This window comes from Phalaenopsis equestris, unplaced genomic scaffold (assembly GCF_001263595.1).
Source record: "Phalaenopsis equestris unplaced genomic scaffold, ASM126359v1 Scaffold000533, whole genome shotgun sequence".
Classification (NCBI taxonomy): Eukaryota; Viridiplantae; Streptophyta; class Magnoliopsida; order Asparagales; family Orchidaceae; genus Phalaenopsis; species Phalaenopsis equestris.
Genome location: NW_018164973.1, coordinates 338484 through 351528, shown reverse-complemented (window position 1 = coordinate 351528; position 13045 = coordinate 338484). Strand labels below are relative to the sequence as shown.

Below are 13045 nucleotides of genomic sequence, written 5' to 3'. Positions count from 1 at the left end.
TATACACACATATATATATATATATATATATCTGCGTGTGTGTGTGTGAAAATTGTGTGATGTGCATGTTGATCCCTCAAAAAATTTGGGTTTTAATTGACTGATTTAGGTACCCTGACTTAAACAATCCATAGCGATAGCCTCCTGTGGGACGCATGGACATCAATTTAATGCCAATCTTGACGCAGATCGGGACGCTTTCCCACAAATATGCCTTGATGCGGTAAGTCGGGGGTGCAAGCATAGCAAATGCTGCATGTCGACCAGCTCAGTCCAGGTGGTAGAAGGATCGAGTGGTCCTTCCTTGCACCCGATTCCCTCCTATTTAGAGCGGGGCCCACTCTATTTATCTTATGATTATACACACACACACACACACATATATATATATATATATATATATGCTATTTGCAATGTTCTATGTCAGTTTTTTGCTTGAGTTGGTGTTGGTCAACCGCCGACATTCGTTTCTCCCTTTGAGGCCGCTGTTCTAGCCCATCACCCTTTGTTGCCATCATCCCGAACAACCTTGTGACATGGATCTTTGCTGAAAATTTGCTTTATGGAACCTAAAAACTGTTGCCTTATTGTTTTCTGTTTCCCAACAACCTCGTCCAGCATCCTGCCACCTTCCACTCTCTCACCGATCACCATTACCAACTTGAGATCCATCATAATTTCCATTGGATTGTTGAGTCATATTTTCTTTTCAAGTGTGTTAGTTGTAATCGTCTATTGACTTTATTAGTAATAATAACTGTTTGTCTATTATTTTTTTGGGTTAACTTTGATATTATTTGGTATCAGAGTTGGTCTAACCCCAGTCATATCTTAGGGTTTCTAGCATCCACAATGCCCAAACCTATTTCCACTTAAAAATTTTCTCTCACCTTCCACCAGCCTGCACCCAAAACTTAGCTATGCCACCAAGGAGATAATTGCGAAAGCTTGATCGAGGGGAAATGATACAATGTTATTAATGAGAAATTCACCAAAAGGTGTCAAGGGTTTTTGTAGGGAGTTATGCAGTGGGAAATCCGCCAACTACATCAAAAGGTTGCCACCTTTGAGAGGAAGCAATCTTGATGGGCCACACAGAGCCACAAGAGTGACTTGGTAGACTGAAAGAATGAAATGAATCTCTTCCACCATTCAGATTCTAGGGATGAAAAATCTCTGCCTCGAAGATGCGACCTGGAACATCTGAGAAGCCATAATTTTGAAATGTGAATTTGCCATCTTTTGCGGCTACATGGATTCGAATGAGTTCATCGAGTGACTTTGAACCTTGGAACATGTCTTTGATTGTCAGGATGTCCCTCCAGATGGAATGGTAAAACAACTGTCAACAAGTTAAAGAAGAGTACATTATTTTGGTGGCTAAATTTGAAGTACTTACGCTAATTTGAGGGAAAAAATAAGATCACTACTTGATCCCAGATGAAATGAGAGAAGCAGTGCCAGTTCCTACCTATACCAATGTTCAGACCCAAGTTTCAAAAGTGGAGAGACTTCATCACCAGATGACCTCCACCTCTTACTGACAGGGCTCAATCCCATAATCTTACAGCTAGAGTATACCCGGGGGAACATTCAAGCCATCCCCGCCTGAGGAGAAACTGATTTAGAGTAGAGAACATATGGAACGAGCCAATATTCGTAAATCAGTCCCAACTAGAAAATCTTTCTAGTGTCATGGATTTGGGTATATTGAATTAGATTGCACAATTAGGAGTACAATCTCTTTCACTGATCAGAGAGCATCTAAAGAAATGGATAATGACACAGTATACATGGAAGGGAATGAAGACACAAAAAGGGAGTATCAGCTGCTAGCCAACGAGAAAGTGATGCAATTTATTCCAATTGAACCCATAAAGAGAGATTACAACTGAGTTGACCATAACTATTATAGAAAGTAGTGAGTTTGATGTAATGGACGTTCATGCAGAGTATAAAGTTATGGTGTCTCGAACTACATTTTTGCAGGCATTTGAAGGAGCATTAATGAGATTGACATTGGATAAACGAAAGTGCCATAAATTTGAGGAGTTGATATTGGACACATGACAACTTCAGATAAGATGATTTCAAACTTTTTAGATATATAGCCTACCTTTTGAGTTGCCCCTACTGAGGGAGGTCTAATTTTTCAAAGATGAAGATTTGAGTTACTTCTGGAAGATTATATAGAGTTATTCAGATGTTAGATTCAGTTTAGTAGTGTACCCACCATCAGATGTCTAGATAGAAGGGACAAACCACAATTTTGAAAATTTTCTTTGGAGTGCGATGAGGAAAAAAATTCTTCAATGGAATCCAGGTCCTATCAGTGAAGAAGAAAAAATCTTTCCTGAGTGATTATTAGTGAGAGTGGCATTGCTTGGCATAAATTTCATCATAGAGTTGATTTCACCTCACATACTTGTTTATTAGCTACATTCCACTGAGTACAAGACGTAGAAAAAGAAGGTTTCAGACTTAAGGACTCGAGAGCTACATTGTGGGAATGTTTATCTATATGCAACTCCAGCTCAAATTATGTAAAAAAGATGATAAATACTTATTCTATTAGGATGTGTTTTGAAATGAAAACGCTTACATGGTTGACTTACCAGGACATTACATCATTTCCATTATCTGCAACCGGGCCGATCCGACGCTATACTATGAGGAGAAGGAAGTTTCGACGGATAAGGTCGAAGCTGTCCCAAACTTGGGAGTACGATGTGGAGCGGGACATTTTCCCATGAACGTGCCTTGATACAGGAATTCATGTGTGTGGGCGCTCCTATACCCGGCGCCATACCCGTGCGGGCACGACAAATGCTACATGTCGACCAGCTCGGTCCAGGTGGTAGAAGGATTGAGCAGTCCTTGCGCACGATTCCCTCTTATTTGGAGCAGGGGGCCCACTCCTCTTTACCCTAATATTATATATGTGTGTGCGTGTGCGTGTGTTATTTGTTGTGTTTAAGGTCAGTTTTTGGCATGAGTTTGTGTAGGACATCCATTGGCGTCTGTTTCTTTCTTCGAGGGTTGTATCGAGGGATTGAGTGGTGCACCAACTGCATTTCTCTCGTGAAATGGTGATTTTCTTCTCCTATCTCCTTCCACATCCTCCCACATCGCTTCTAGCCTTCCCTTCGCAGCTGTCGCCATCTGAAATATCCTCTTTTGATTGTTCTTTGCAATTTCTGCTTTCTAGTCGCCTTCCCCGCCTCTTGGTTGTTGTTCCAGCCACTCATATCTAGTTCCCTTGCGGTCTCGCTGCTGTTCCGGCCACGAGAAGCACCCCTTTGCAGCTTTGGCTGCTGTTCCAGCCATTCTGAACCACTTCAACACCACCTAGTCACTGTCCCAAACCCTCCTACGTACTGCCATCACTGTTCCAATCCTCCATACCAGCTGTCATCGTAGTTCCAACTCTGCTACTGCTGCTATTCTAGCCCTCCCCCTTCTCTGCCATCATCCCAGACAGCCGTGCGACGTCTATATATGCTGCGTACTTATTGTATGGAATCCAAAAAAATGTTGTCTTACTGTTTTCTACTTGCCAACCATCTCGTCCACCATCTCACTTCCTTTCACTCCTCTTTGGTTACCATCACCACCACGAGATCCACCTTAGTTTGCGTTGGATTGTTGAGTTTGTTATTATTTTTTTTCCAAGTGCGTCAGTTGTAATCACCTATTGACTTTATGAGTAATAATATTTGTTTGCCTATTGTTGTTTGCGTGAACTCCGGTATCAAAATTTTTAATGATTATCTCTGATGAAAGTGGTATAAACGTAAAATTTATTTGAAGTATAACTAGGTCTGAGGGGTGTTTTTGGGTTGAGTCTAAGGTTAGAAACTGAAGGTGAAAAGCTAGTCACATTAAAGCTGAATAAGTTTGAAAGCAGAGCTTATTCCTACCACTTGCTCAAAGCAACACTAGTTCCTTGACTTAATTTAATTTAAGTCCTTGGAAGGAGGTAAGGTCCATAAAAATTCAAGTGAAGAAGAATAATGAGAGGTTGAAGTTAAAAATTTAGATCAAGCCTGCGTCTTTGGTGGGGGAATTTTGAGCTATATTTAAAAAAATTGGTAAAGTTTTTTTTTTTTGAGTAAATAAAGCATGAAGCGAATAAGTAGAAAGACAAGCAAGGATATACTTAATTTTAGAGCTCGTGGCAAAGCGTTTCTGTTTGAGGAATATTACCCTGACACTCGAGTGGTATTTCGTGGCTTGCTCAAGCTAGAAAAAGGAGGCACTCAAATTGAAGAAGCATGTGCTTTGCCAGCTACATGGTCAATGTTAGCTGAAAGTTCAAAACACATCATTCCAAAGACTTATTCGCTCTACTTATTACAAAAAAATAGATCTATTTCCTCTCAATTTGAGAATAAGTTTAGGCCAAGCTAGTTGATACACACTTTTGTATGAAATAGTTGATGTAGGTTGCAGGCCAAACTCATCGAAATAACCTTTGGAAGTTGTCCTTGCACTTCAACCTTACTTTCTAATTGGGAAATTGTGTAGAAGGATCCTCCATGTTTTCCAACCATCCGCTTTTTACTTTTTTGGAAGCGGAGAGAATGATTCCCAATATTTTCAAACATCTATCATGCTCCTTTTTGTGGATAAGAGGAGGAGAAAAAGCCCAAGAAAAGAAAAAGCCCAAGAAAAGCTTGAATTATGAAGGTTTACATTGGAGTCTAAAGGCCTTCATTTGAGTAGAACTAAAACTGAATATATGAAATGTAATTTTAGTAGTAGTGGCTCTCAGAAGTGTAATTTTGGGTGATCAAATTATTAGAAGGCGTGAATGATTTATATTTCTTGGGTCTGTTGTTCAAAGCGATGGTGATATAGATGGGGATGTTAATAGTAGAATTCAAGCTGGTTGGTTGAAGTGGAGGAATGCTTCGGGTCTTTTGTGTGATAGAAAAGTAACGCTTAGATTGAAAGGAAAATTTTATAAGACGATGGTGAGACCTGCAATACTTCATGACGCTGAATGTTGGCCTTTAAAAGAGAAGTATAATTCTAAGTTAAGTGCTGCAGAGATGAGAATAATTAGGTGGATGAGTGGCTTTACACTTAGAGACAAAATGCGAAATAAATATATCTGTGATAGGGTTGGTGTAGCTCCTGTGACGGACAAAATTAGAGAAATTCATTTTAGATGTTTTGGTCACATTAAGCGTCAACCATCTGATGATCTAATTAGGAGAGTAGATGTTTTTGATTCGACTTATGTTAAGAAAGGCAGAGGTATACCTAGGAAGACTTGGTCTTATTGTATAAAAAATGATCTTAATTTAATAGAACTAAAAGAAAATATGACACTAAAATAGGATGCAATGGAGAAAATGGATTCATATAGCCGACCCCACGTAGTGGGATTAAGGCTTTGTTGTTGTTGTTGTTGTTTTTGTTGTTGTATCATGCTCCTTTTGTTAGGCGCTTAACTTAGTAATCATGCCTTTTTATCTTTGGAGAATATTTGATTGATTCATTAAAGTGCTCCCTCCGCTAATTTATTCACTGATTGCTCTGATAGGATTTATGCTCTTTGTTTTTATAACTTTTTCATGAGAGCAATAGATCCTAACTATTGCATTTGTAGAACATTGTTAGGTACAATAAAGCTTTTATTGCTCCAATCGGACAACTTATTAAGCATCTTCTGAGCAACGATGAGTTCTTAGTAGTTAGGTGATCAAAATATCTGTCAAGCAAGGAGAACGCCTTTATGATGGCTTTCCCTAATTGCAATTAAATAAGTGGAAGTTCTTTTAGTTGAAACAAGACATGTTTAATCTCCAATATTTTTCATGAACTTTGCATGAGCTTTATTTTGCCTCCAAATCGACATATCTAAAGAAAAGAAAATGAGCTGAACATTCAACTAATAAACACAGTAATACTTTCTTTTTTAAAGAAAATCTTTGTTCTTATAAAAAGTACCATGGTTTTAGAGGAGGTGAAAAGCGGAGAAAAAGAACCACACATCCAAGGCAAAAGAAAAATAAGCTTACAAAGGAATAAAGGATGGAACAATGTTTTGCCACGTCAGTAGGTCAATAATTTGATGTTATTTATCACGACGCTATATATATGAATGCCTATAGTGATTTGGGATCAAGAACTTTATAGAACTTTATTTTAATTTCAAAGAAACTTTATTTTAATTTCAAAGAGGATGGGTAGACCGTAGTATGCTTTTTATTGAGCCGATTTTGTTGGAACTTAATTTATTGATTCTCTTCCATCTATTAGGAAACCAAGTTTGAGAAAAAAAATTATTCCTTAGATCCCTAGTATCTGAGCTGCTTTCTTGGCCAACCTTGAACTTGGCCTGACACCATGTTTTTTTATATTCCCATTTTCAATGCGAATTTCAGTGTTGGATGATTCTTTTATAACTTTGTTTTTGGGTCCGATTTTTTCATGTCAACAGAATCATATGATTCTAAATTGTTTTAAACGAAATTGGGAATCCTAAAAAAATAAGCTATTCTAAGCTTTTCCAAATTTCCCCTAACACAATAACTCCTATGCATATTAATTCAATCCTTGAAAATGAGCTATCCATGCTAACATAAGAAAGAAAAAAAGCCCTAAAATGCCTAAAATGGTTTTTGGAAGACAGAGAGTTTTGATTCGATGATAATGCGTCCAAATCACTGCCTTTGTATTGTCATTCTATATATATATATATATATATATATATATATTTTTATTTATTTATATATATTTATAATCTTTTGACATATTTTAGTCCCATAAAAGTAGGACAACTGTCAGGAAAATGTCTATTATTAAAAAGTATTTTTTCCATGCTTTTTTGAGGTGTGCTATACATTTTGATGCTCTCAAGTTTATTGATATATTTGCAGGTACAATATTGAGAAAATAGACCATTTTTTGTTATTAGTCTCTAGGTTGAAATAGCTGCAGTACTAATCTTTCAATGACATTTTGCAGAAGTTCTTGTTGAAGACAAGTCCTTAACAGTACTTTATCAAGATGGGGAATCCGTCACATTAATGGAGTAAGCTAATTTGTAGTATTTTTCCAGCTACAATGTATGCATAATTTTGTCTTACGTAAGTTCTTATTGATATGAACTTTAAAATTTTGTCCTAGCCCAAGCACATTTGAGCAACTTGAAGTGCCCAAGGATTTGTTTGGAAAAAATTCTAGTTATTTAAAAGGTAAATAAATGTTATCTTACATTATTTAGCGGCAACAGTTTTTTATTGCTTAAAATGTAATGGAAAAGAAATTCTGCTTATTGCTATGTAAATTTATATTTTACAACTGACATAAGTTTAGTAAAAAAAACAAATGGCATGAGCTTCCGCATCGAAGAACTTCGACTGGCTAGTGCAAACTTTGTGAATTTCACAAGCTGTGAGCTTTAGACTAGACACTTAGAGAGAAGTTTGATGACTCCGATATCAAGAAGAAAATTTTAAACAGAGGGCATCTTGGGTGATTGGAGTTTGCTGTGGTCATGATGAATGAACATTGGACGACAAGAAAATTTTGTGATGACTAAATAAAATAGTAAATTACATTTGGATCCCTGAGGATAAGTGATAGTGTATTATTGGTTCTTATTTTAAAAACAAAAAAAATTGGTCCTTTTGGTTGATTACACACTTCATCAGAGTCCTTCTGTGACAAATCTGTTGCGATTCTTCAGATTCTTAAACTGGCCTTAACTTATAAGAGGAGCTAGAGTATATTGTTGATATGAAATATCAGAGTTCATGGCTAGAACTCACCCCCACACTTCATATCCTATTGTCTCCAACAAACATGTGGGCAGTTTTTTGTGCTCTGTTATAGGGAAAAGAAAGGAGACAAGCTTGTCAGTTGGGCCAAGTTTCGTATTTAACATGTGTGTGCTTTGTTTATAGCTTCTTCCAAGTTTTTCTTTCCATAGTTTCAAGAAATAATTTTATTGCATTGTCTAAGGTTTTGCATTATGTTTGTGCAACTTAATATACTTATTTGCTTTATCATTTCTTGTTGGATTCTTCGGCTTTTCCCATGTGATTTTTTTTTTATTTTTAAAGAACAGATCCTATGTGCTCAACATTACTTCTGCACAATTTTTGATTTATATTGTATTTATTTTGATTCTTTTAAGGTGGAAAACTGAGAATGTGATGAATAATTAGTTTTGAGAGAAAATATTTCTGTTTAAAATTTAAGTAGGTAATTAAACTTCAATTAATTTGCTATTTGGCTCTTTTGATTATGTATATTTACCTTTCACATCATCTGTGTTTGGCCTTTCATCTCTTTGAGTTTATTTACCTCCTTGCCGTCAGAATTTTTTTTTTTGCTGCCATCAACCAACCATTGAGCTCTACATGGGGCAGGCGGGAAGGAATTTTGTCCGCCTTCTCAGTAGTGCCACCTATGCCACTATGCGTCAACAATTCTTTGCCATCGCCGAAGACCTTTGTGCCACCCTTTTGATCATCCTCTTCTGAAATTACTACATTATTTGCATTAGTGTGGAACATATCAATCCCACCTCTTAGTCTTTGCCTCTCTGCCTCATTATCACCCTTCTCGATCATGGTCTCCCCTCCCCTCCTATCTTGCCACTCCTCGTCGTCATCCTCTCCCTCTATAAAATTGAATGACCTTGGAATAGAGTGAATGTATCATAAAGAATGGATTTTTAAAACTTGTCACTTGTTTAATTAAGGGTTATGTATGTGGTCCCTTGATCCCACTTATTAGGTGAAAAGAAAATTTTTGGTCTTTTTTAGTTGGAAAGCCCATTATTGTTTTAGGAGAACCAAATACAATGTTAATAGTACAACATATATAGTTCTCTAAATTATAAATAAATAACTTTAATAAAATGATATGGTAATGCTAATACTCCTTTTCAAGATGGCTGACACATTTCAAGGAGCTCTAGTTTGTTATATTCTTTTGAAAAATTGAAGTGGATCCAAAGGCTTGACAAATTTACTTGTTTGTTATTATAAGTAGGAAACATAAGGAGTAATGATCTTTTTTGACACCACTGCATGCCAAATGAAGTGATGATTAATCTCAATATATTTTTTTCTTTTAATGAACACATGATTACTGACAATGAATATAACAACTCTATTTTAATGATTTCTGAGCTCGTTATAGAGGAAGATGTTATACTCAAATTAGTATGTAGTAATGGCCGACCTTTTTCATTTTCTATTTTCTATCTTCTATGACTTATATGTAGTAATAATTTGATGTTATTTATTACGAAGCTACATATATGAATGCCTATAGTGATTTGGAATCGAGAACTTTATTTTAATTAGAACTTTATTTTAATTTCAAAGAAAGAGGATGGGTAGACCGTAGTATGCTTTTTATTGAGCCTATTAATATGTAGTAAGGCCAACCTTGATTGATTGTGAAATACAAAAAAAAATATATGAATTTGAGTGTGGCAACTTGGGATAAGGTGTCAAAATAATTAATCCAATAAGAGTTGAGTAAAATCTTTTGTATCAAGGCTAGTCTTTTATCTATCGATGTAGGAATTATTTGATTACAGGAGGGGTAAAATTTATTTCTACTGGAGATCCTATATTGCTTTCTACTATATTTTGAGAATAGAGCTGTAACAAAGACAATATAAATTGATAAAAGTTAGAGAAAACATGATCAATGGCATATCTAAATGAATAAGATGATCAATTTATTATAGTTTAATTTTTTGAAGGCTATAATTGCCTAGTGATCACATAACTTTATAGGAAGTAATTGGTCAATTAGTTTGGACATTGTAAATGGGTGTGTTTTTTTAGCAGTTGGATGAGGTTATTTTGGGAAAACCCATAGACTTAGAGATTCCCGGAGAAAAGTAGGGTGAGAGTTTATGATAGTTCATTTATTGAAGTATATTTATGCATTTGGTGGTTGGCTCATAATAGCGAATCATCAATAACCTTTTGAAGAATGAGAGTGTGTCTCAAAAGATATAACAAATGGCCTTATTAGAGTTTGCAATAGTTCAAAAGGAATGTGCAAGCAGATACAGCCAAATATAATAGGTGTAATAGGAAAAAGGGATTGTCATGGATATTCAATCTAAAAGGGAGTGACATCACAAAGAACCATAGATGGCATATGATTAATAATATTACTTGCAGTCAAAGCCACATATCCCTAGGATTGATAAGAAACATTCATACAGAACATTATAGTTTGGGCTACATTTAGCAAATGGCATATGTTAGTCAATTGAGTACCTAATTCAGATGTATTTAATAACAACTAGGCCATTTAAATGGATATGCCAAGGGCCTAAGTTGGATCTTTATCATCTTTAGTTGATCTAAAGATCATGATGATTCATCACCGCAATATACATGTTAATACATATTTATATGGAAAACTAAAATAAACTAATTTTATTAAACAACTTTTGTTGTTTACTGGATGGGTTTTTAATATTCATGGTATGTCTTATTCCAATATTTGAATCGTAAGTCTTATATGTAGGAATGTCAAAAGCTGGGATTGTAAGTCCCAACATTTTGGGCAAGTTACAAATAGAGTAATAAATTTTTTTGATTTTAAATCAAGTAAATTTTAAACATTAAATATTATTTAAGAGCCTTAATTGTGTATCTTTAAAAACGTAATTTTAAACAATAATATTACTTGCAATTAAAGCAACATATCCCTATAGTTGATGAGAAACACCCATACGAAACATTAAAGTTTGGGCTACATTTAAAATGTCGCATGTTAGTCAATTGAGTACCAACTAAATTTACAACATGCTCATAGTGTAAGCTACAACTCAATCTAAACTCGGGCCATCTCCCATGCTAATAAATTTACTAATTATGAGCAAATTCATCAATTAAACCAAACCCATAAAAAAGCTCATATGTTTTAGACACGTTTCATTGAACCATACTGAGAATAACTGATGAAGATGGTATCATTCTATTTCTTGCAAGTCATGTCCAATTTTTATGAATTGTAAGCAGCCTTATTTTGTCTCTGAGTGTTGTAAGTTTGTTACTAGTGAAAAGTTGATGCCAACCTAGAAAGAACACCATTAACACATAAATTTTCACCCCACTCTGCTCGAGATATCTGAGAGGAGGCAACTAATGATTGCTAATCAGACTCTTTGGACGCTAGACTCGAGTTACTTTGGCGATTGCTAATTGGGTTGACTAGTATGACTGGAATGATAGAAACATGAGATCTTAATCATATTTATCTTAACTTCTATGTCATATATTAGGATATTAAAGTTTATGAAATCAAAGATATTTTCGGAACAAGCTTCCCTCAAAGATACTTTTAGTTATAAGATTCTTGATTTTTATAGCAAAGGTAATATCTTGAAAGGTGAAGTATTTTTTAGAGTTTTGGTGGTAACACTTACCCTTTTTAGCTCAAAGTGTATCATGGAAGATGCAATTTAGGGCTCTTTGATCAAGCTTAATGTTTTATAGCTTTGACTTATATTGATGTATGTAATATTCCTAAAAGATTTTTGTAGGAGTTGTGAGTGATCATGTTAGGGAAAAAACTTGTGAGGATTTCAGTAGGTGCTCTCAAAAAAATTCTATGCCACATCTAGGTGGGGCTATTTGACATACCCTTTCAGAGTAGGGTCCTAGTGATCTCAATAAGTAGCAAATTTTTATTCATATTACCCTAGTTTATTGTGGAGTCTCAGTATACATGGGATTCAAGGATTATGCCTTTTTATGGCAGGAAAAAGAATAGGGTTGGATTGATATATCTTTTTCATCATCAAATATAATGTGTTAAATATTAGTGTAAATTGAGTAAGGGTTTTCTTATGGAACATGGGACATATTACATATTATACTAGTTTAGGTTTTTCTTGAGTGACTTCCTTCCCTTGCAATTAATGGAAGAATAATTGCTGGTTGTGCCTCTGTTTTGCCAACTAGAGTTGGAGGTGGGAGATGCTAATAAAATATTTTCAAAATGCGCTGACACCATAAATAGAAAGTTTGTAATTTTATGTATATCTTTTTTGAGAAAATATATCTTGATTTCTATTACGAGATTGTATGTTACACAAGGCAATTCTTCCTCTAGAAACAACTAATTACATTGTAATCCCTTGACAATTTTTGCTAGGATAGAACATACAAGATATTAAATAAATTTTTTTAGATGGACATGTGAGAATATGGAAGCAAATTACTTCTTTTAGGATCCAGAATGCAGTTCATGGATCTTAAACCTAAAATTCCTCTCAGATTTGTGATCCATATCAGTATAAGATTGTTACAGATGAGGATTTATGAAACGGACCTCAATGCAAATATGAATGCTTTCAACCTCTCATAATTTGCAGAACGAACAAATGATTTGCTTTTGCTGATATGTATGATCAATGCTGCTCTTTTTGAACAGAGGAAATGGACGTGGTCGTTCAGTTTTATGATGGTAAACCAACATCAGGATCCGTCCCTCAGAGGTTAACATGCACTGTTGTTCAAGCGCAACCACACTCGAAGGGGTTAACAGCTGCTCCTCAGTAAGTCCATGTTGGTTCTATAAAGCCCATTTGTTTCAATTTGTTTATTATTATTATTATTATTGGTTTATGAGTGCTCCCTGCATTTTCCATTAGAATTTTAACATCCGCTGGTCGCTTATGAACATAGTCATTGGATGATATTAAGAAGTTGCTTTTGAATTTTGAGGAAAGGATGGTGAGTTCCACTCGTATCTTGGTACTTTTTCCGACACATTAAGCTAACTAAGAGTGGATATGATCATATCTCCTTTAAGAAAAAAATTAAGGTATTTGACATGCAATTTAGTTGTTTGCCATTTAGATTATTGTTACAGTGAGGCCATTGAAACTTTAAACTTGAATCAAATTTGATGAACGGTAAAATGATTTTTTATGTTGATAGAATTATAATAGAGATTATTTTTTGAAGAGAAAAACTATTGTCTTGTTAGTACCATATGAAGTACATTAAGATAGCATGTATATATATATATATATATATAT

At 35.1% G+C, this 13045-nt stretch overlaps 1 protein-coding gene across 7 annotated transcripts in view; it reads left to right on the top strand.

Annotated features, from left to right (window-relative positions):
- Nucleotides 1–13045, top strand: part of LOC110028854 (elongation factor P) — a 58344-nt gene that overhangs the window by 21965 nt on the left and 23334 nt on the right. For 5 of the 7 annotated variants that reach the window (XR_002294467.1, XM_020730876.1, XM_020730875.1 and 2 more), the window contains exons 6-8: nucleotides 6979–7045; nucleotides 7141–7208; nucleotides 12436–12559. Coding sequence is in view for 6 of the 7 variants with exons in the window: in XM_020730876.1 (XP_020586535.1) it covers nucleotides 6979–7045; nucleotides 7141–7208; nucleotides 12436–12559 (259 nt within the window). In the remaining variant the exon portion in view is untranslated. Of the gene's footprint in view, nucleotides 1–6978; nucleotides 7046–7140; nucleotides 7209–12435; nucleotides 12570–13045 lie in introns of all 7 variants that reach the window. The other 2 variants (XM_020730878.1, XM_020730879.1) reach the window with 2 other exon arrangements.